Here is a 24,811-nt window from a genome sequence, read left to right as displayed (position 1 = left end):
GTGCAGGGAGCCGTGCACGTGTGTGTGTGTGTGTGTGTGTGTGTGTGTCTAGGCTCTCTCCGCCCCAAGGGAGGGAGGCAGGCAGGCAGAACAGCGGCCTGAGCTGGGTGGATGCCCAGACTCTGCAGGACCCTGAGTGGCCTGGGTCACCTCCACGGCCACAGGAAGTTCGGAAGCAGAGCAGTGACGGGATCTCCGTCTTGCAGTGCCCGTCCCAGGGAGGGCAGCTGATGGCGATGACGGTGACCTTGTACTTCTGGAGCGTGCTCTGGGCCGGGGTCCCTGAAAAGGCTTTACAGATGGGTCAGTCCTCACCCCTGCCCGGCCAGAAAGGCCCTGTTGTTCCCCCATCGCTCCGATGAGGGAACTGAGGCCCACAGATGAAGGACTCAGGGAGACCGCACAGTTGGGGAAGCCGGACAGTGTGACTCAGAGCCCGTTCCCGTGACCACCACGCTGTCACCGTCTGTCCCGACAGCAGGTGGCTCAGAGGAGAGGGTGACAGGTGGAGGGTGGGCCCGTAACCTCAGCTAAGCCTGTGACAGACTACCGAGGGTACTTTTCTTTTCTTTCTCTCTCTCCCTCTCTCTCTCTCTTTTTTTGTCTCTGTCTTCCTCAGATTAGAAGTGAATGGTGGACGCGTTAGGTAGATGGCTGGGGCCTTCCAGAACCCAGTGTCTAGCTGGGGATTACGACAGGATTCACAGGGCGGGACGACCATCAGGCACTTGGACTCTGTCTGTCTGTCTCCCTGGAAACGCAGGGCCTTGTCTGTGTGTCTGTCTGCCGTCTGGTGAATTGCCTGTTCTGAGTTCCACTCATCCGTGACTTGGGCTGGCACCGTCCTGGGCCTGACCTGATGAGGCCAAGGCCAACACCGGCTTAATTGTGCAGCTGGGGTGGTCGCGGCAAGGGACACACCAGGGAGGAGCAGAGCGGCTGCTGCTCTTAGAAGTCGCACTAGTGGCGTGACCGTCCCTAGGTAGTGAAGCTTGAAACCTCAGTCGTGTCGGACGTCCCCCTGCCCTGCTCCCCCTGACCCAGCCAGTGGCCAGGTTCTGGTGACGTTTTCCACGTCGGCACCATGCGGGGTGCCTTCTGCTCAGTCTCTGTCTCCACCGGAATATTCTAGATTGCCATCCCTGTGGCTGGATGCATGCCTTCAGTCTGGCCCTCCCTTCCCGCTGCTCTTGTCTCCTCTTCATAACACTTTTAAAAAGTCTTGATGGCCCGTTACTCAAAAGCCTTCAGCAGATACCCCCCAATTTGTGATAGTCATGGTTGGCTCCCAGGGCAGTTCAGCCCGGGGCTGCTTGCTGTCTTCACCTTGATTCCCCTCTGTTCGGTCAGTCTCCCTCCCTCACCAGCAGTCCCCTTCCACACCCCTGCCTTGACCCCTTACCTGGACCTCTGTCCCCTCCCTGTCCTCTGAACACTGCCTATTACCGGTGATTCTCCAGCTAAGCGGTTGGTCCATTGAAAGAAGCTCTCAGCCCATTGTGTCTTCAGCACAACTGGGCACATAGCAAACACTTGGGAAATTTAATATCTACTGATTAATAGCCGATTTATGACCTCTTGGCCTTGGGGTTTTTTTCCCCTTTTTAATTCTTCATTGCATTTTTTGGAACATTCCAGATGAGCCCTCTGACTGCGATAATTGAATACTTGTTAGAAGCAAAGCCAAGGAAAAGGAATTAACTCCTAATCCTGTTAAAGACTTTCTCATTATGCTGTGGGCTTGTGTTTTGGCTTCTCTCTTAAGCGCCTTGACAACGGGGACCATCGTATTCATTATGTGTCCCCCCAATGTGCCTTATGGACAGGATTTCCAGAACCGGCGTCGGAGTAGATGAGTATCGTTCCGGACCAGGAGCACGTCAGACGTTGGTCATCTCATTACTCATGTTTTCCCTGTCTCTCTCCATTTATATCTGTGCCTCGTCGGAAGCTGCCCATATTACTTACTGCTGGTTGAGTTCATTAAGCCTGGAACTGCAGAATATTTTTGGACAGAATTTTTCTTCTACTGGGCGACTTTCTGCCCTTACCATCTTTCCTGTGCTCAGCCACAGTCCCCCCTACGTACTTTTAGGTTATTTCAGCTTTCAGACTCTGCCCCGCAACACACAGAGCACTCACCCCATACCCCTGCACTGACCCCCCACTCCCCCCTGCTATACCCCCTCCATCCCCTCCCCTCTCCCTTCCATCTTCTCACACCTTCTCCCCTCCACGGCCCCACCCCCCCCCCCACCCCCACCCTTACCCCTGCCCCCACTCCACGAGCACCTGGTTCAGAGGAAGTTCTCTGGGGGTAAGCCACCAGCTGTCCTTTGCACTTGGGGCACTCAGGAGATCTGTTACTTAGGCTTTCTCAGTAGATGAAATGGATCCGGAAACACTTTGCAAACTGCTACAGGAGCAAAACCAAATAGGTTTCCATTCTTTCCTTCTGAAGCCAAACATTTTCTACCCCTCTTACCTGGCTTTACATTTGCATATGGTTTACACAGTTGTTACAATTATAACAATTGAATTATTATTGTAACAATTGAATGATTCCTGACATGTGGTCTTTGGGGGGGGTGAATAGTTGCGAAATAAAATGTGGACAGAAAGCATGATCTGGTAAATTTAAAAAAAAAGAAAAGAAAAGAAAATTTACAAAGTGGTAAGAATACAGTATTGTGCAGTCCGCCTTGTACCAAATGTCCAGCCAAAAAAGTGGGGAAGAAGAAAGTTAAGCATTAGAGCGAGGCAAAAAGTCCAGCTGTGTGATCTCTTGAGTGATTGTCCCAGATGTTTCTGGGACAAGACCAGAAAGCAACAGTGTAGGTCGGTCTTCACAGGTTCTTTCCCCACGTGCCAAACAGAAGCCCAGGTGTCGTGATTCCTGACCCTCCAACACAACCACCAAACACACCCACACGTCCCATGTCCTCGGGTATCGAACGCGAAGACAGGGGCAGGAGGGGGCTGTGCAGTACGGGAGTTCTCCTGAAATTCTGTGAATTGCGCTGGTCCGGGAACCACACATCCCTCAAGGTGGTTTTCATGGGCTGCTTCCTTCTGTCTCTGGGGTACTGGGAAGACGGTTTGGAAAGGCCTATGCATCCTTGTAGCACACCCTTTGTTGGAAACAAATTGTGAGGGGTTCATTTTATGCTGAGCCTTCTGTCTTCTCTGTTCCTTCATTTTGTGAGATCCGTTCTGAGATTGGGCGAATGTGTTTCCTGAGAGATTCCACGAGCCCCACAGGGTGTCTTGACTGGCCTCCATTTTGATTCCTAGTGAGCCGGCGCCATCCCTGGGAATAGGTTTCGGCTGTGGCTTGGTCATAGAAGCGTTAGACACATGAAACGAAACCTCGCTTAAATGATGTTCATCAAAAAGCGTGGGGGGACTTCATGGGGAGTCCAGGAGCACCACGGTTCTGTTCGTCCAGCTTTAGGCCCCACAGCTGTGCAGCTCCCTGTGTCTGAACACAAGGGTGTGTGGGTGATCTCCCTGCCTTGCACACCCGTCTCACAGGCAGCCTGGCTGCATTTCTTCGACAGCTTCTGCAAATATTCTGTAAAGAAATACATCTGGCCCTGGGATTTCCTAATATAACAAGTCTTTTCTGGTCTAAAAAATCTAGGCATTTCTACTGGGGAAACTGCATCAGGGATTTTCAGTTTGGCGCATTTTTGTTGCTTGTGGTTAGGCCTTGGAGAATTTTCCGTCCCATTCTGATTTGCGCTGCTTGGTTGTTACTGTTGTTATTCATTGCCAAAGCCACATTCCAGAATAGGAGACCACTTAGTGCCCTGGAAGGATGGCAATATTCTTACCTCCCCAATAGATCTATTTACAAGGCTGACATTTTCCTAAGAATGGTTTTTGAGGGTTTCGTGAGTATATATACATTTGCACAGTTGTGTTTTTTATTCAGGCGAAGGATTGATCAGGGACTTATAAGCATTAGGTAGAATGAGCGATCTGGAAATCTGTTTGTAAACCTTGAAGTAATATCCTTACCTTTGGGCTGCTTCTGGGTAAATTCCTTAAAAAAAGATGCAAATTCAACATCTCATGCACACCCACGAAAATGCGTTCAGTATGCTCCTTCACGCCGTTGGGTATCTCTCTAAGCAAGCTCCCGCGCAACCTGGCATTTTTCCTCCCTCTCTGCTTCTCAACCTTGTGTCCCCTGAATGCTAAGTCCATTTTTCCGTATTCTGCAGAAATGGAGTTTCTCAGGCTCCGTAAAGGCTGACTCAGGCAGTTCCTCCAACAAGAACCCAGAGGAGGACACATACCACGTTGCTCTGTAGCTGTCCCTACGTCTGTCTCTCCTACGGATGTGACTTCTTCGAAGGTTATGATCTTTGTCTTTAGGGCTCCAAGGCTAAGTTCACTGCCTGACATGTCATGCTCAATGAATGAACGAACGAATTGAATGGAATGAATGATAAAAGATTCCATGACTTAATTTGCTGGCAGATAACGGAAGTGAACTCAGAAGAACATAATTTTAACCCAGAGGATGAACATCAGCGAGCAGGCATGACCAAGGCCCCAAATATCTTTTAATTGCTTTCCCTCTTGGGAAATGTTCTAGGCTGTGTTACCGTACGTAGCCTGAATGGCAAGAAAGCATTTGAATGTGGCTATCTTATGGGAGATCAGTTCCCATAAGGCAGGTTGAACTCATAACGAGCAAATCATTAATGAGTCTCCTTCTCATTCCAAGGAGGATCTGAGATGAGGCTCTGTCAAGAAATGGCAGTGGCACCAATTCACAGGTAGTATCTCATGGGGTCAGCAGAATTCATGGCAGAAGAGAAAAGATGGGCGCCCAGGGTCCCCGGGAGTGGATGGCAGACATGGGCGTAAACCCTAAACCCTCTTCAGAGGCCGGTTTAGCGCTCTGACTATTCGTCCTGGTGGCTTTGCTCCGTCCGTGTTTAATGAAGTGTCTGTTTTTATGAGAAGACCAGTAAGGACTTGTGGGTAGTGCCCCTCACCTCTTGCTTCTCTCTGTTGGTTGGCTTATTTAGTTGGGTAATTAGATATTTAGTTGTTTTGCGCCCCCCCCCATTTGGCCCTGCATGGTGAGCAGACTCGCTCTGTGGCAAATTAAAAACACGGATGTCCGTGGCCCTCGCTGGAAAATTGGAGGTTCACAGGGTCACTGCAGACTCCACTGTGGGCTCCCGGGTGTGACAGATGTAAAACTTTTAGTAACTGTAGAGTACTCAAAAGCTCCCCTGCCTAACCTTGTGAACTCAGAAACGCCCTCTAGGTTGAGACTCATTGATGAAGAACAGATTTTACAGAAAATAATTATGAAATACATATCGCTGCATTTGCAAATGGAAAAGTGAAGTGCACGAGTCAGTAGACAGTCCTGTGATCGTCACCTAGCGAGGAGAGAGAGCGTGCGGTTGTGGAGAGAACCGACCTGAGGTCACTCAGCTCCGGGCCGCATCTCAGCCCTGCCCCCTCTTGACTTGAGAGCACCATTGTCTGCGGTTACCGCCTCACCCCTACACTTGAGGAAGGACCCCGGCTCCTTCGTAAGCTCTTTGAAGATCCCCAGAGCTGTATAAATAGAAATGTTTGTACCAGCTCCTGGCCTACCTCCCCATCCACATTTCCTTTGAGAATCGTGTTCCTTATTCACATCCTTGACTCTTGTGTGCTTTGCCACTTTCTTTGCAGTTGCGTTTGTCATTCTGTGGCCTCTTATCGGCCTGTTTGTCCTCAGAGCTGTATGTCACCCTTGTTCTATTCTGTATCACGGGGCCACCATCCCCCTTGGGATGCATTTCCAGGCTCCTCGCCTCAGATAGTTTCCAGAGGGCTGGTCATGGGAGCCATAGTCGGGGACTGGCAGGTACAGGGGGTAAGGGAGAATGCAAGGTGTCTTCCCTCCTCTCTCTGCCTTGTGGGGTGTCTCCATCAGTGACTCTGTCTTCTGCATGCCTCCAAACATACCTTCCCTTCTGTGGTTCCAGCTTCTGCCAGTCAGCCTTCATCACGATGTTCTTGTCCCAACAGAGAACCTCCTGCATTTGAGGTTTGTTAACCACCCCCCTTTCTGGTGGGATGCCTCTAGCCTTTAAGGCAGTTAGTGGCTTCCTGCTGATGTGAGTTTCTGCATTTCATTGCCATGTTTGCTTAGCTTTTCAGCTCACCTGTCACATTTGTAACTACGTCCATGTATTGCCTTCCTTTCTCTCTCTTTTTAGTTTATTTCAGAGAGAGAGAGGCAAAGAGAGTGCCAGCTGGAAGGGTAGAGGGAGAGAGAGAATCTCAAGCAGACTCCGATTATGAGATCATGACCTGAGCCAAAACCAAGAGTCGGATGCTTAACCGACTGAGCCACCCAGCTGTGCCCAAGCTCCTGCTCTCTAACATACCCAGAATGGTTTCCATTTTTGCCAGTGGACCCTGACAACTCTTATGAAGTCATAGAACATATTTATTGCCTTCACTAGTCAGGATGGCTGAGATCAGCCCAAGCCTCTGTAGCTGAAAATACCGATTCCCCAGACCCACCCCACGGAGGTAGTGATTTAGTTGTGGTGGTGTGTGGACCAAGAATCTGGATTTCCAGAAAGCTCCCTGGGTGGTTGTGCTGCCTAGCACTGGGATAGGGAACAACAGAGCCACGCAGAGGTGGAGGGGCTGGGAGTGGAGGGTCACTGGGTCACGCCCCCATGGAGGGCTTCTCTTCTACAGATCAGGCTCGCAGCAGGAGAGCCTGCCTTGGCGGAATTAGAAATGTCAATCTCCCATGGGTGTCACAGGACAGTCAACTATGTGTGTCCACAATTGGAGGATGCTAAGGGATTATTTGCAGTGTTAAATGAGATCACATATGCGACCGCTTCTCACACATAGGTGTTGCTCAACAAATGATCGTGTCTCTCCTTCCCTCAAATTAAGTGAAAGCACGGAAGTGCAGAAGGCTGTGAAATTATGTAAATTATTCCTGAAGCTAACAGAATCTAGATACTAGATATCAGAAAGGATAGGTAAGAATTTAATAGTTAAAAAAAAAATCTCGTTGCTTGGTGTGTATCATGGGTATCTGAGCTGTTGTCTCAACATTCTAACCATAGGACACTGGCGGTTGGCTCTGTTGACTGTCAGAGATAATTTAAGAAAATAAGTTCTAACTGGGAGCCTGGATCAGATTTCATGTTAACACATTCCCTAAGGAGACCTGAGTCTTCTGATTATGCCCTTACTTGGCCACTGGAATTACTGCATATCAGGATCATACCAGAGACCATAACTTTGAGCGCTTTACTGTCCAGTTCTTATCAAAAGGTTGGTTATGAGAAATAATTTTCATGGAGGATTGCCTGAAGGGTATGCAGTCCATTCGTTCCTCATTTAGATAGTCTAAATATTATTCATGGTTTAAGTCAAGTCATTGGCCCTCGATGTAACAGCTTCTTGTCAGTTTCCCTTTACTTGGCCGGATTAGTGAAAAAAGATACATCTATCCTTACGGAATTTTTGCACTCTGTTAAAAGAAGGAACTCTCAATTTAAGAAAGCAATTCCATTTACAGTTGCACCAAAAGCAATAAAATACATTGGCATAAACTTAACCAAAGAGGGGAAAGACCTGCATTCCAAAAACTATAAAACACTGATGAGAAAATGTGAAGGTGACACAAACACATGGAGACCTGTTCCATGCTCATGGCTTGGAGGAATCCATATTGTCAGAGTGTCCGCACTATCCAGGCCATCTGCAGATTTAATGCAATCCCTATCAAAATACCAGCAACATTTTTCACAGAATAGAACAAATCCTGAAGTTTGTGCGGAACTGCATAAGACCCCAAACAGCCAAAGCAGTCTTCAGAAGGAAGAACGTAGCTGGAGGTGTCATGATCCCAGATTTCCAGATCGACTACAAAGCTGCAGTAATCAAAACATCATGGTCCTGGCGGGAAAACAGACACATAGATCAATGGAACAGAGCAGAGAGCCTAGAAGTCAACCTTCACTTATGTGGTCAGTTGATTTACAACAGAGGAGACAAGAATATGCATTGGGGAAAAGACCGTCTCTTCAACAAATGGTGTTGGGAAAACTGGACAGACACATGCAAAAAATGAAACTGAACCGCTTCCTTACAGCGTACGCAAAAATACACTCAAAGTGGGTTAAAGACCTCAATGTGAGACCTGAAACTATAAAACCTCTACCAGGTAGTGATCCATAGAAACATTTTTCTGGACCTGTGTCTTGAGGCAAGGGGAACAAAAGAAAAATTAAACCATTGGGACTACACCAAAATAAAAATCTTTTGCACCTTTTGCAAGGGAGATCATCAACAAAACAAAAAGGCAACCTACTGAATGGGAGAAGATATTTGCCAGAGATATATACAGTAAAGGGTTAATAGCCAAAATATATAAAGAACTTATACAGGTCAACACACATAGAATGCCAGTATCCAATTTTAAAATGGGCAGAGCATCTGAATAGACATTTTTCCAAAGGAGACATACAGATGACCAACAGACACACGGAAAGATGCTTAACATCACTCTTGGTCAGAGAAATGCAAATCAAAAAACCACAATGCGGCATCACCTCACACCTGTCTGAATGGCTAGAATCCAAAATGCAAGAAATAACAAATGCTGGCCAAGATGTGGAGAAGATGTTCCATTGGTGGGAATGCAAGCTGGTTGCAGACCCTGTGGAAAACAGTACGGAGGTTTCTCAAAAAATTAAAAACAGAATTACCATATGATTCAGTAATCCTGCTATTGGATATTTACCCACAGAAAACAAAAACACTAATTTGAAAAGATATACGCCCCATTGTCTGTTGGAGCGCTGTTTACGATACAGAATCAACCCAAGTGTCCACTGGTAAATCGTGGATCAAGAAGATGTGGTATATTTATACAATAGATTCTTACTCAGCCTTAAAGTGAGATCTTCCATCTGCAACAATATGGATGGGTCTAGAGGGAATCATACTAAGCAAAATATGTCAGACAGAGAAAGATAAATGCCAAGTAATTCCATTCATGGGTGGAATTTAAGAAACAAAACCAGTGGACACACGCATACACAAAGAAACAGACCCCCCGCCTCAAAAATAGACTCCTAATACAGAAACCAAACTGATGGCTCCCAGAGGGGAGGTAGGTGGGGGTTGGGAGAAGTAGTTAAAGGGCTTAAGGGTCTACTTACCTTGATGAGCACTGAGAAATATAATGAAGTGTTACGTTATACTGAAAACCTGAAACTATTACAACAAACACTGTGTTAATTATGTTTCCATTAAAAAGAGAGAAAGAGGAAACTCTCATAGGTGTTTCTAGACGAGGAAATCAGTACGTTACCAAGGCCGGGGCATCAGACTAGCGTGAAACGATTCCCCTGTGAGCCAGGAGGCAGGAGCAAGGCACTGCTGTGTTTATAGGAAACTGAAGGAAAAGGACCGAGCAAAGAAGCCAGTAACCAGCCAAGATCTATATGAGATCTAGTCATATAGGAGGCCCAAAGAAAGACCTATCTGGACATGGAGTGACTCAAAGTGGGCCATCAGGGTGTCACTGCTGAGGAAATTAGGAAGTGTCCCAACCAAATGAAGTTGAGTCAGAAAGAAGTGTGTCCCGGTAGGGCAAGACGGAGAGCCGGAGAAACGAGGATGAGCAAGGAACCTTGTAGTGATCGAATCTAAAGAAATGATGAGAATGTGACATGAAGTGTAACTTTTCCCGGAAGACTCCTTCCACCAGAAGAGCCCTGTGAATTAAGGGGAGGTATTTCATAGTTAGAAGTGAAACAGTGAGAAAGTAAAAATATTTTAAAGCACCTCCTGTGGATGGGGAAGAGAGGAGGGGTCGTGGGTTGGTTTCTCTGGAAACAGGCCATGAAACAGAGTTTCGGGTGTAAGATACTTAGTAGAGGTCCACACCTGTGTTGAATTGCATTGTGTCCCGCAAAGAAAAAATAGATGTTAAAGTCCTAACCCCTGCTACCTGCGAATGTGGCCTTGGACATGGAGCCTTTAGCAATGTCACCAAGTTCAGATGAGGTCACGAGGCCGGGCCCTCATGCAGTGTGACTGACGTCCTCATAAGGAGAGGAAGATGCTGTGTGAAGACAGAGACACATGGGGAGACACATGGGGAGAACACAGTCTGACGACAGGACCCATGCAGCCGCAGCCATGGGACACGGAGGCTCAATGGTCACCGCCAGAAGCAGGGAAGGATTTTACCCAAAGAGGGAGCGTGGCCCTGCTGGCAACCTTCACTTTGGACTTCCGGCTTCCAGAACTGTGAGAGAATAAATTTCTGCGGTGTTGAAGCACACCTGTGGAGACATAGAGAATCTGTGGAAGGAGAAGGGGAGGGAGCGCGGCTGGGCAAGCAGAGGGAGAAGTCAGGCTCCTGTGAAGGACTCCTGAAGCCTGTCCAGCTTGGCCGGGAGCTGCCTCATCGTTCCGTCACGGGATGTGGGCTACCCCACAGAGGCCATCGCCCCGGGAAGGTGGCTCTCCACAGAAGCAGACTGACGGAGTTGAGAGGAAAGCATAGATTTTCTTAATGATTTAAAAATAGAATGATAACAAAGCAGATAGACATGGAATAAAATGTTTTCATTACTAGGAGGAAAAAAAATGGAATTATGATTTGGTTCATCCAGCAAAGAAGAAATGGGTGAAAATAAATGTTACAGTAAATTGTAGTTGCTAGTAAACAAACAAGATAGAAGCAAACCGAATGTAATCATAACACAGTAGGGGCGCCTGGGTGGCTCAATTGGTTAAGCGTCTGCCATTGGCTCAGGTCGTGGTCCCAGGGTCCTGGGATCGAGCCCCACATCAGGGTCTCTGCTCGGCAGGGAGCCTGCTTCTCCCTTTCCCTCTGCACCTCTCCTTGCTCCTGTGCTCGGTTTCTCTTTCTCTCTCAAATAAATAAAATCTTTTTTAAAAAATCATAACACAATAGATGTGAATTTTTTGGAATCCCCTTTCAAATGAGAGTCTAAAATTGGCAAAAACAAAATGAAAACCTGGTTTTAAGTTATTTGTAAGGAACACAGATAAAACAAAATGACAACTAAAAAAGTTAAATGGACAAGGATATGCATTATTTGCAAATACCAAGTATATGCAAATAAAAGGAAAACAGAGGGACGCCTGGGTGGGTCCCTTGGTTAAACGTCTGCCTTTGGCTCAGGTCATGATCCCAGGGTCCTGGAACTGAGTCCCACATTGGGCTCCCAGCTCAGCAGGGAGCCTGCTTCTCCCTTTGCCAGCTGCTTCTCCTGCTTGTGCTCTCTCTCTTTTTCTCTCTGGCAAATAAATAAAATCTTAAAAAATGGAAAACAGAAGTGGTGTATGTCAACCACAATGGAACCCAAAAGTAAAATTATTAAATTACAAGTAAAGAAAAAATACTTCTAAAAACAAAGAATACATTTTGCAAGGACACTGTTAGACATACGTTATACACTGGCCAGCATTGTTACGGAAATGTTAAGACAAAAACCAGAAAGAAATGTAGGAGAATATGATAGAATTCTAATCGTATTATCATAAGCCAAGCAGGAATAAACACCCTTACCCACATGTCTTTAAAGTTCTAGTACTTGTATTTCTCTGGGAAAGAATCTTAGAATTTGAGCCAAACTTGGTAAGTACATTAACTAGTTGAAGGACCGTTGTTACAGTCATTTCTGTTAAAAGGCTAAAGCGTCATTCCAATGGTGTGGGAAACGTACCTGCTTATTATCATACTTACCAGCCTTGGGTGTCTGCCATCTTTGAAACGTTTGCCAACCTGATGGGCGGATAATAGCATCTCAGTCATTTTAATTCCTGTTCCCTTACCACTAATGGGGCTTATCCTTTTCATAGGCTTATTGGTGAAATATATTTCCAGTTCATGTCCTCCGCTTATTTTTATACTATGTGGTTTGTCTTGTTCTTTAGAATCTTTTATAATCAATTTGTATCATCTCCTGTCGTTTGAGCTGCAAACTATTGTTCATTTCTTGGCTCTATTTATGGCATCTTGTCATGTAGACATTTTTAATTTTTATAGGGTCAAATATGCTCATTGTTCCTTTAGGGGTTATGGATTTACTGTCTTATTTAGTAGGACAGCCAGCCTGAAATTACATTTGTATTCCCCTGTATTTTCTTCTAATACCTTTCTGGCTCCATTTTTAGCATTAGGTCCTCTCTTTATTTCAGCTTCAACTGGCTGCATTGTATTATCCCTATAGGCAGCTCTGATGGGTTTTGGGAGCAGGGGTAGAGAGGTGAATAAGTAATAACCAGGAATTTCTGTTTTAACAGGAACTTGGGAAGGAAAACCGTTTCAACAATGAATAGGTCCCCCATCATGACTGACTACAGATGACTTGCCATTTCATTTACAAAGGTAAGGAAACACAGTCTATGTTTGTAATTATTCCAGTTGACTCACTATTGAGCTCTTGCCCCTTTTATTTTATATTTATTTATAAATATTCTAAATTCTAGTTCATGACCTTTAACTTTGACATTATCAAATTTAAAACAAATGACAAGCAAATAGAAACATAGGAAATTTTGTGAATGTCAGCCTGCCTCGGGGGGCAAACCAGAACCCAGGAGATGTGGTTTCTGCTGATGATTACTACGTGCGGTTCAGGTTTTGAACAGCATTAGTGTTTTCCTTATTGTCAAATGTAGAGCGTTCACTGCAGAATCCTTGGAGAATATGGCAAAATATAAAAACGAAAACCCAAGGCATTTATAACCCCATCATCCGCAGATAATCACCCGTCGTTCTGTGAATTTCTTTCCTCCTGCCTTGCATACACATAGAGAAATGTATATAATTGTATATAATCTTTCTAAAACATAGTTCTCTAAGCTCCTGTAGTTATACATGATGTACCTTGACTGGTACAGGGATACAGCGATTCTAAGAACAAACAGTAATTACCACTGTGTCCCTTTCAAATGGCCGTTTGCAGTTTACTAGAACATTCCCTGGCGTCTCGTTTGCCTCCCCTGCACAGATGTCCTGGTGATTGGTCCACAGGACCCTAGTGAAACATCAGCCTAAGAAACACAATTCAGGCAACATTTCACAGTATCCCTTTATCATTATTAGCATTATTGTCTATTTTGTGCTGCTTCAAGGGAATTGTTTTTTAAAGAATGGTAGTTTGCCTGTTTCTCTCCTCCTCTTCCCTACTGTCTATTCAGGGATGCCCTAGGAGTTAAAAAAAAAAAAAATGGAAAGAGAGAGAGAGAGAGAGACCATCTTGTCCTATGTCCTGCATTCCTGCCAGTGAGCATTGGTGGTTTAAATCAAATTAAATTAAAAACCCCTCACTAAGGTGGTTTTTCCAGGCACCCTTCAGAGTTGCTCTTGAAGTTTTTTGGTTTTTGAAGCTTCCAAGTCTTAAAGTGAAAACCTGACATGGCATTCGTTAGGGAAATCTCCATTCTGTTGCATCTATGCCACAGTTGGTTAAAGAAAAGCCAACTCTTACTGTCCTTGGCACCTACTAAGTTGGAGACGTAAGCATACCCTAGTAGAGAAATGGGCTAGAGCTTCATAGACAGAATTCACCGAAGAGATACAAAGAACCAAAGAAACATGACAAAGATGTCTGTCCTTACCATGAATCATACAAACGCAAAATAGAATTATATTTTTGCCCAGAGTGGGCCAAGTGTTTTCTGTGATTTTAAGTGAAAACACTTGTGGCTGGTAGAGATCTAAAGTAGGTGTATTTTACCCTAGACATTATTATAAGATTCTCTGGCAGCTGTTTTAGACTTGCTGTTAGAAATGTAAGAACAGGGGTGCCTGGGTGGCTCAGTGGGTTAAAGCCTCTGCCTCCGGCCCAGGTCATGATCTCAGGGTCCTGGGATCGAGCCCCGCATTGGGCTCTCTGTTCCGCAGGGAGCCTGCTTCCCCCTGTCTGCCTGCCTCTCTGCCTATTCGTGATCTCTCTCTGTCAAATAAATAAATAAAATATTAAAAAAAAAAAGAAATGTAAGAACACAGAGTATAGTTTTGTTTATAAAAGAAAAGCAGGAAGCGTCCTGTGTGCCCACTAATAAGTACCAAAATGTGATGCATTTTCATGATAGAATTATTTAGATGTTAGACATTTTTTCTAATTAATATTTAGTGATGCAGAAAAATGTTTATGACAAAGTGGAAAGGGCAAGTACAAGTTTACATATAATGGCTGATCCCAGTTTTGTTAAAAAATAAAACACACATTTGAAAAAGATCAAATGGTAGAATAGCCACATATTAACAATTACTCTTTGTGGGTAGCTGGATTTGTTTTACTTAGGGAAGAAAATTTTTTTTTTAATTTAAACATTACTTTTAAATTTTAAAGTGACTGAAAAATAATGAACAGTCATACATTTGATTAAAAAGGGAGGGAAGGGGGCACCTGGGTGGCTCAGTGGCTTAAACCTCTATCTTCGGCTCAGGTCATGATCTCAGGGTCCTGGGATGGAGCCCTGCATTGGACTCTCTGCTCAGCAGGGAGCCTGCTTCCTCCTCTCTCTCTCTCTCTCTCTCTCTCTGCCTGCCTCTCTGCCTACTTGTGATCTCTGTCTGTCAAATAAATAAATAAAATCTTAAAAAAAAAAAGGGTGGGAGGGAGGAAGGAAAGAAGGAAGATTAAGGAGAGTTAAGAGGAAATAGGGGCAGGGAAGTGCCAAATAAGTTGTAGTTTAAAATAGGACCATCAGGCTAAGCATCAGATAGAAGTTGACCTTTGAGCCAAGACCTGAAGGAGATAAGCAGGTGTGTGGCTGGGAAGGATTGTTTAGGCAGTGGGAATAGCTCAGGCAGGATGCCTTAATTTAGCTGCCTTCTGGTGTCTTTGAGAAACAGCAGAGTGTCTGAAGCAGAGGCAAGGGGACGAGCTCAGAGGTGCTGAGGTCAGAGGGAGGAATAGGAAGAGGATTGGAAAATCATGCCGGGCCACGTCAACCACTGTAAGACTTTGGCTTTGACTTTGGGTGTCAAGGGAAACCACTGTGGGGTCTTAAGGGCAAAGTGGCATGATCTGATTAGGTTTAATGATAGATCACTCTAGCAGAGAGTAGATTATCAGAGGGCAAGGGTGGCATCAAGCCCCGTTGGGAGGCCATGAAGGATATCTCACACATAACAAGATGGTGGCCCTGCCCAGGAACGCACAGCAGGAGTGGTGATAGGTGACTGGATTCTGGACATCTTTCAATGGATGTGCTGACCTGTTGACCATGGTGTAAGAGAAGGAAGACTTGGGGCACCTGGATGGTTCAGATGATTAAGCATCTGCCTTCAGTTCAGGTCATGATTTCTGGGTCCTAGGATCAAACTCCGTGTTGGGTTCCCATCTTGGCAGGGAGTCTGCTTCTCCCTCTCCCTCTGCCTCTCCTCCTGCTTGTGCTCTCTCTGTCTTCTCTCTCTAAAATGAATGAATAAAATCTTAAACAAACAAACAAACAAAAAACAGAGAGAGAGAAAAAAAGAAGACTCTGGTATTTGGGACCTGAGAAGCAAGACGTTGGAAATGCCATTAAGTGAGATGGGGAAGGTCCAAGTGAAGGAAATTTGGGAAGGAATGTCAGGAATAGGGTTTTAGATTTGCAAAATTTGAGGTGTCTGTTATGTTAGCTATCCAAGTGAAGATACCAAGAAGACCATTGGTTATTCAAGTCTGGAGCTCAGAAGAGAGATCTGGGTGGTAATTGGGAATTCCAGAGAGAGTATGGATAGAGACAAGAACCAAGAAGTCAGCCTTAGACACTCCAACATTAAGAGGAACCATCTGAAGAGACTGTGAAGTGATCAAGGAGGTACAGGGAGGGTGTGGTTAAGAAACAAGGGACTATTGGGCTCTAGAAGCCAAGTGAAGGAAATCAGTCAGGGAAGGGGGAGTGATCATCGTTATCAATAATCTGATATATCAGGCACAATAGGGGTATAGAATTAGCCATTGGATTTGGCAACACGGAGGTCATTGGAGATTTTGAGGGGGTAGGTTTTCAGGGTAGTGGTGAGAGCAAACTGCCGATTAAAGTGCATTAAAGAGAGAATATGTGAAGTGGAATCAGGGCTTGAGAGGAGCAACATCTTTTTCAAGGAGTTTTGCCACAAGGAGGAATAAGGAAATGAGGGGGAAGTGGAATCAATAAAAGGTGGAAGAGTTTTTTAAGGTGGAAGAAACGTCGGAACCCTGATGGGAATGAAATAGAGTGAAAGATTGAAGCTGACACGAGAAAAGTGAGATCTGTAGGAGTGATGCCCTTAGACACGGGACAGGCTCTGCGCGGTTCAGACAAGCTTTCATGCTTTAGGGTTAACTTCTGCTATGTTCGTTGCCGGTATTTCCACCTGTTGCTTGCCTTTTAATTCACAATCTAGTTTGACATCTAGAAGTTGAGAATTGTGAGTAGGCAAATCAATTACGTTTTTTATTTCTTTGATAACTTTTATGGTTATCCAGATCTTGGCCTATTCAGGGATCTGTTACCAGATAAATACCTATATATTCTTTTTTTAAAGATTTATTTAGTTTTCAGAGAGAAAGAGAGAGTGAGCAGGGAGGGGGCAGAGGGAGAGGGAGAGAGAGAATCCTCAAGCAGACTCCACACCAAGCACAGAGCCCGACACAGAGCTCAAGCCCAGGACCGTGAAATCGTGACCTAACCTGAAATGAAGAGTCAGGTACTTAACCAACTGAGCCACCCAGGCACCCCATTTACCTAGATACTCTTAAAGTAACGATGTAATTGGAGCTTTTGCAGAGGCACAATCAGGTTTAGTTTTTCATACTGAACCTGTTATTAATAGATCCTTCAGATTTTATAATTCCACTAATATAGTATTCAAACCTCACCAAAATATTATGAAGAAACTAGAAAATCAGTTATTTTTAAAATATATTAAGCAGATAAAGTGTGGGAAGCTATAGCAGGTAGAACCTGTCTGTACTATAATGGACAGATTATAACTCAGCTAGTTATATGGACACAAATGGAAATGTTAATTTAGCTAAGAGAATGCTTTGATGGGCAGGGAGTAATGGGTCTGGTGAGGTTTCCATGTTCCATTCTTTAATTTTCTTCAGTGGCTTTTAGTCCTGTCAAGCTCATGGCAATCATTGAGTTCCAGTGCAGGGAAATGGCTGGCAAATTCTTTTATTTTTAAAGATCACATGTGTTCACAGTGGGGGTGGGGCAGAGGGAGAGGGAGAGAGAGAATCTTAAGCAGACTCTGTGACCAGCTCCAAGCTCAGCGTGGGGCTTGTTCTCAGGAGCCCAAGGTTCATGACCTGAGCCAAGGTCAAGAGTCAGATGCTTAACGAGTTGAGCCACTCAGGCACCCCAAAATGGCTAGCAAATTCTTAGATTTACACACTATAACTATTAAAATCCCAAGATTTAAAATGTTTTTCTGCAACCCAAGTGTTCATCAGTAGATGAATGGATAAGGTAGATGTGGTATACACATAAGCACGCACGCACACACGGGCGCGCACGCGCACACACACCACACACACACTCTCTCTCTCTCTTACTTGGCGGTAAGAAAGGATGAGATGTTGCCATTTGTGACACAACGGCTGGACCTATAGGGCATTATACAAAGTGAAATAAGTCAGTCAGAGAAAGACAAACTCCAAATGACTTCCCCCTCTATGGAGAATAAAAAACAGATGAATAAAGAAAAGCAGAAGCCGACCCATGAATTCAGAGAGGAAGCTGCTGGTTGCCAGAGGGGAAGGGCTGGGGGTGTGGTGGGTAAGGTGGGTGAAGGGGAGCGGGAGACACGGGCTTCCGGTGATAGGGTAGGTCCCGGTGTAGAGGGCACAGCATGAGGAATAAAGTCAGCGGTGCTGGGACAGTGTTTTTTTGTTTTTTGTTTTTTTTGAAGATTTTATTTATTTATTTGACAGAGAGAGATCACAAGTAGGCAGAGAGGCAGGCAGAGAGAGAGAGAGAGAGACGAGGAAGCAGGCTCCCTGCTGAGCAGAGAGCCTGATGTGGGACTCAATCCCAGGACCCTGAGATCATGACCTGAGCCGAAGGCAGTGGCTTAACCCACTGAGCCACCCAGGCGCCCTGGGACAGTGTTCTTTGGTGACAGCTGGTAGCTGCACGGGCAGTGAACACAGCAGAACCTACAGACTTGTCAAATCACAGTGCTGCACACCTGAAACTAATGTAACATTGTGTCGATGATACTTCAGTTAAAAAAATTCTCTTATTAAAGAAGATGAAACAAAATAACATGTGCTTCAAAGTCTTACAAGAAACTCAGAAGTTACCTGTCCTCGGTGTAATGAATGAGCTTCGTGCAACTTAAGATGATACCCTTGGGGCACCTGAGTGCTCAGTCAGTTGAGCCTCTAACTCTTGGTTTCCACTCAGGTCATGATCTCGGGGTTATGGCACTGAGCCTCACATGGGGCTCTGCCAGAGCCTGCTTGAGAATCTGCCTTTCCCTGTGCTTCTTTTGCTTGTGCTCTCTCTCTCTCTCTCTCTCTCAAAACAAAACAAAACAAAAAAAAACTTAAAAGAAGGACCCTTAAAAGTCATGGTTCCCTGATTATGTAGTTGTCCTTGTTTGCAGTATATGTAACTGGCTTTAAAAATTCAGGTGAATTCATAGTTAAGTGCAAAAATCTTAGCATTAAGAGGGGAAAGGAACGTGTCTGAAAATCTGATACATCCCAACGGGAAAAAAATATTTGCTGTAAAACACTGGAAGAAATCACAAAGGTAATCAATAGTGTTGAGTATGAAGAATGTAGAACTATTCTGTGTCATCATTATGAAAGACAGCAGCGTGGAAAACATGAATAAGGTGGTTGCAGACTGATTAGTTACCTCGATACATAAAAATCAGAAGAAAAGCACTAGAAATAGTAACGTAATAGGTAAAACTCAATAACTAAAACACGAAGAGCCCCATAGATAAATGGAAATAGTAATAGAAAACTCAGAAGAAACAGGAGCTCAAAAAAGATATGCCGGCCATATTAGTTATCACCAGTAATTTTTAGAAGTGCACATTAGTATCAAGAGATACTTTCATTCACTTATGAAATTAGCAAAGATGATTAAAATAATACGGCTGAACATGAAATGAAATGAGCTCCCAGTCACTGATAATAGTATGAATGGGTATATTCTTGGGAAGAAAATTGTTTCTTGGAAAGAATGTGTTTTTCTAATGACCTTATAATTCTAGAAATCTAAGAAAACATTGACACTAGACAAAAAAAGAAGCACAAAATAATAACTGTTGTATCATTTGTAGAAGCAAATCCCTTGGGCCACCTCCCCATTCTTTAATATTAGCATTATTTTTTTTAACTTAAATCAATTAGCCAACATAGTATACATCATTAGTTTCAGATGTAGTGTTCAGGACTAACATTAGCATTATTAACTGACTTATTAATACATAGTTGTGTTCACACAATGGTTTCTCATGCAACTAGAAAAAAAATCAGTATTCTTAACAATGAGATGCTGATAATCAAGTGGGAAAAGGCATATTATATCAATGTTCATTGAAAACTGCAGGGTCGAGATGGGATCCTAATACTTTTAGTAGAGTAGTGCATGAAACAAAAGGTGGAAGTAAATTTGCCCAAATGTGAAGCGTGGAGTTGCCCAAGGACAGTAGAATTGAGTACTTCTTTTGTTATGATTTATGTTTTTGGGTACTTTCCAAATGCTTTTATAGGAAGCATCTTCAATTAGAAGAGAGTTTGTTGTTGATTTTTTTTTTAAGACTTTATAGGAAGACTCTTGTACCCACGATGTGGGCTGAGACTTGCCTTTGTGAGAGCACATGGGGGCCAGTACAGTGTACAACCAAAATGACTGAGAGGTAAAGATTTCTTTCAGAAAGATTGAGGGACACAGATTTTTTTTTTTTTTGATTTTGAGAAATCTCTTCATTTCTTGGAAACAGCAGCAAAAGACACAAAAACATAATGAACCAAACTGGATTCTCCAGTTAACAATATTCTTAGCCGATGGTAGTGCAGGGTAGAGTCGGAACTTCACAGGGTTCCATTTTGCTCTTACAGATGTCGTCTGCTGCTGAAAATGGAGATGCCGCACCCGGAAAACAGAATGAAGAAAAAACTTATAAAAAAGTGAGTGACAGTTTTGTTTTCTTTCTTCCGCTCAGAGAAAGGGAACACTTTCATTGCCTGGAATGTTAATCTGTCCTAGGCCTCCTCTCCCTGTAAAGCGTTGCATGTAAGTTACTGCCTTAGTTTCTTGTTGCTCTCCACAGTTACTACACTTTCCATGGTTCCGATGACACAGATGCAGCATCCTGTAGTCCCGAGGCTGACACGGGTCTTGGGCTGGGATCCGGGTGTCTACAGGGCTGCCGTCATTCCCGGAGGCTCTAGGAGAGAGTCTGTTCCCTTGTCTTCTCCAGCTTCTCCAGACTGCCTGCATTGCCTGTGTTAGGATTCCCTTCCAGTTCCAAAGCCTGCAGAGACCAGCTGAATCTTTCTCAGGCTGTACGGCTCTGATGCTTTGAAGGATGCCTGTGATAACCTGGAGCCCTTCTAGATAATCCAGAAGCATCCCTTAGTTTTTAAAATCAGCTGGTTAGCAACCTTGATTTCTTTGGCAGCTTGAACTCCGCCTCGCCATATAACATTTTGTGGCTTGTAATGATTAGGACGGGGACATCTTTGCGGGGGGTGGGGGGCACGTTTCTGCTTATTGTAGTTACTGTGCTATAAAAAATTGACAGGAGGGAGTTATTCAAAAACTCTTCTTATTCCTAAGAAGCAGGCCCTTATGTGGACAGTGTGTTCTGTCCGGTGTGTGAATCGTTTTTTCTAAGATTTTATTTTTCGGAGAGAGAGAGAGAGAGCTCAAGCAGGGGAAGGGGCATCAGCAGAGGGAGAAGCAGGCTCCGCACTGAGCGGGGAGTCCCGTGTGGGGCTTGATCCAAGACCCTGGGATTGTGACCTGAACTGAAGGCAGATACTTAATGAACTCAGCCACCCAGGCATACCCCTGTACAAGAATCTTTTCATAGACTTGCTACTTCCCTCCAAAATTTTACACATTTTTCCCTTTTTATTTAAAAAAAAAAAATGGAACGTGAAATTCTGTGCCATCCCTTTCTAAGCCTCTCACATTCTGTATCTTATTTATTTATTTGACAGAGAGGGAGAGAGAGATCACAAGCAGGCAGAGAGGCAGGCAGAGAGAGGGGGGAAAGCAGGCTCCCCACTGAGCCTGATAGAGGGCTTGATCCCAGGACCCTGGGACCATGACCTGAGCGAAAGGCAGAGGCTTAACCCACTGAGCCACCCAGGCGCCCCTCAGATTCTGTATCTTAAGCCCATTTCACAAAAATCTCCTACCAGCCTTTCTAAGGTACTTCACCTTGTCGCTCTTTGACTTTGGTAACTTCCTCGCTCCTGGCAAGGAGGCGTATGTGCAGATGCATTACAGGGGCGTCTGCCTTCTCAGGCACCCCTGCTCCTGCTTTTAAATGGACTGTGCATCTTATTTCTAAAAGTCCTTGCCTTCCTTCCATCTTGGGAGTAGGAGGTTTGTGTATGGATATGTGGCTCTCTATCTTAACTTTCCCATTTGCATTTTACTCCTTCGTGGATAGCAAGACCTGTTGATCCAGTTGATGTCAAATTAACTACATTTTCTATTATGAGAGCGTCCTTAAATTAGTCACAGATAAAGAGAATTCTCACACTTAATGAATTTTGATTGAAGGGCACCAGGACCATTCTTGTGGGTCAGACATAGTGGAGAAGTAGGGACTGAGTATTATCAGTGGTGGGCTTGTACCTGGTCAGACTAACGTTTCCAGCAAAAGGCAGTTTTGCTTCCTGTCCCCTTGTCTCCACCAGCATGGTGCCCGAGTTGACCATGTGTAGCTTCATATTTTTGCCCCATGACCTTCGTGAAGACGTGAGGTTTGTGCTGGGCCAATATGCAAATGACAGACAACCAGGAAGATAACCAATAGACTAGCCGAGTGTCCTCAAGGCCAGCTTGGATTTCATTAAGAATTGTCCCTTATGCAAATACTTGAAGTTACGTTACTTTCCCAGTCCAGGAGGCCTGATGAGGGATACACCTTTTTCATGAGGAGCTTTGCTGACCCATTGGGTTTTTGCCTCTGACTGAAGGGAGTCCTTGTGGACGACCTCCTGACCTTGTGTACTGGACAGGGAAGGGTATCAAAGGAGTTTATATGAACTTACAGTTGAGTGGGAGGGACAAGACATGAAAACAACTTTAGAACCCCATAGTCTGTAATAAAGGGTTCAAAGGAGGAGAGATCACTGTGGGTTAGAGTTAACAAGGAGGCTTGGGCTTCCTCTGCCGAGCCCCAGTTTCTCTGGACTATTGCCAGACGCACTCAGCATCACGAGGGCTGGGATTTCCACGTTTGTAGGGAACACTCAGGGTTCCCGGGACAGCGCGCTCCTCTGAGTCTTGATTATCTGCGCGTGATTGCGGAAGCTGGCTACTTTCTGTTCTTTCCGCTGACCGTTTCCCTAATCCACGATCCATTCTCAATAGCCGAAGGAGAATCGCTAAAATCAGTGGGCGAGGCTCCTGTCTTGAGCTCACAGCCGAAATAAGAACTTCGACTTGACCTGCTTCCAGCAAGCGTGGTGCCCGTGAAGGCGGGCGCTGAGGGCCGCGTGGCTGTGTTTACAAAGTGTACTATTTCCATCCTTAGCTCATTTATGGAGTGTCTCCCAACAGGGTTGTCAACGCAAATGCCTGCAGAGGCCCCACAGGGGACAGGAGGGGATGACCCCAGGGAAAGGGGTCAGCAGGAAAGTACGTCTTTCTTAAACGGGCCGGTGGCCCTTGGCACCATCCAGCAAGCATGAGTGCTCGCCCAGGCGTGCTGATGCCTGAGAAACTAGAATGTGCACTCTGATGGGGCATCTCCCGAGGTTTAAAGGTTGGCAACTGGTTCAGACTTTTTCAGACGTACACTCTGGGTAAAGCAACACACGGCCCATCACGTCTGACCTTCCCACGAGGGCCAGCCTGCAGCCTCGCCACTGTTGGAGGAAAGGTGTGAGGTAGGAAGAGCGGAAGATGCCAAAGAAAGGCACTTGGGACCTGATCCCTGCCCTCTATGACTATAGAGTTGGTTTAAGGTAAAAAAGACCCACATGAAAAAATTACATAATGACTCAAATTGGTATTAAGTGCCAAAGCAAGTGGCATTTCGCATAATCCGCTAGCAAGTGCTGACGAGCCCAAAGCTCATTACAGTCTTCAGGGGGAAAAGGCCTTTTCTTGAACTCGTTCATTAGCAAGAGGATTTTGCTGGGATACGAATTTTATGGATGCCTCGTTGCTTTCTGGCTCGGCGGAAAATCCCACTCCTTTGGGGGCTGCGCATTGATTGGTTTCGGGGGTGGGGAATCCGATGACACAGGCACAGAGTCCGGACTGAGCGCGCTTTGTTGGAGGAAGTGGAGAGCCTGGTCTGGACAAAGCTAAAAGTTGGTGTTTAGGGGAAGTACAGGAGATTTGGGGGGTGTGGGCTGGCTCTAAGGGACAGGCAGCCTTGAGGGCTAGTTTGAGGGGCGTGGCTTTTATGCTCTCGGCCAGCGCTGTGGGTTAGAACTTTCTGCAGTGATGGACATGTCCTGTCACCTGCCCTAATACATTAGGAACATGCCTGCCTGTGGGTCTTGAGCTTTGGAATCTGTGTCTGGTTTGTCTGAGGAATGAATTTTTAATTTTAGTTAAATTTCAAGGTGGATAAGCACATGCGGCCAATGGCTGCCATGTTGGACAGGCAGTTCCAGGCCGTAAAGAACCACAACATTGGTTGGGAGGTTAGTGATGTGGAGAAATAATAGTACAAATCACAATGAAGGCTGACCCGAAAGTTTCCAGAGTAACTACGACTCTGGAAATGTACAACTACTGATAGAGCTACAGAAATTTGAGGAAGACCTTTTTAAAAAAATTTTTTTTATAAGGTGAGAAATTTCAAAGGTCACAGAAAGCAGGCCATCACTTCACCTTAAGAATGTCCTAAGCTCAGGAAAAATACTGATGCTGGAGATCGGAGGGTTCTCTGTTTTGTATGTAAAGAAATTGCCCACCCCTCCCCCACTCTTCAAAAACAAAGAGATGTCAGAGTGATTCACTGACTTATCCCAGGTCACCTTGCGGTTCTCTGTCAGGGAGATGATTGAAATCTCTGGCCATGGGATGTCCCAGTTGTGGGACTTGTTCATTAGCATTGGTTATAGTTTCCCCATCAGCTGGGCATGGACTGACCCGGGCATTTGTTACTGCCGCCATTTGCATTTCTTCCTCTCTTAAAGTCCCACTCAAGGTGGGCATTCCAGGCCTCTTGCCCCCCCCTTACACTTCTCCTTCCATCCTGGGCCTGCCCACTGGAGCACCCCCACCCCGTGGAGATTCGGTTTGATGACCGCTTCACGCTGCCTTGAAGAGAGAGGTTGCCTGCCATTGGCCCCAACACCCCAACCATCAGTCTCTCTACCTGATTTCCACATGACCAGCACACTTGATGGCAGCCCTCAGAATGGCAGACTAGGATCCAGTGTCTTTGACCAAGGTGCCCTAGTTTTTTCCCGAGTTCATTTAATTTTAGTGTCCCAGCCAGTTTCCCTATCAGTGGAAGTAGACAGTGATGGGGTAAGAGGGAATAATGCCAGCCCCCGACCACAATTACAAGGAAAGATGACTTTTATGACTTTGTAAACACAAGTATGGTAATGAC

At 45.1% G+C, this 24,811-nt stretch overlaps 1 protein-coding gene across 3 annotated transcripts in view; it reads left to right on the top strand.

The window, feature by feature from the left end:
• The window catches only part of PIP5K1B (phosphatidylinositol-4-phosphate 5-kinase type 1 beta), a 295,704-nt gene that overhangs the window by 100,896 nt on the left and 169,997 nt on the right, over positions 1-24,811 (top strand). For all 3 annotated transcript variants that reach the window (XM_044265941.1, XM_044265942.1, XM_044265943.1), the window contains exons 2-3: positions 12,346-12,430; positions 20,112-20,180. In XM_044265941.1, coding sequence (XP_044121876.1) covers positions 20,112-20,180 — 69 coding nt within the window. In that variant the 5' untranslated portion in view covers positions 12,346-12,430. The remainder of the gene's footprint in view (positions 1-12,345; positions 12,431-20,111; positions 20,181-24,811) is intronic.

This window comes from Neovison vison, chromosome 9 (genome assembly GCF_020171115.1).
Source record: "Neovison vison isolate M4711 chromosome 9, ASM_NN_V1, whole genome shotgun sequence".
Classification (NCBI taxonomy): domain Eukaryota; kingdom Metazoa; phylum Chordata; class Mammalia; order Carnivora; family Mustelidae; genus Neogale; species Neogale vison.
Note: the sequence above shows the minus strand (reverse complement) of the source record. Positions and strands in the feature narration are given on the sequence as shown.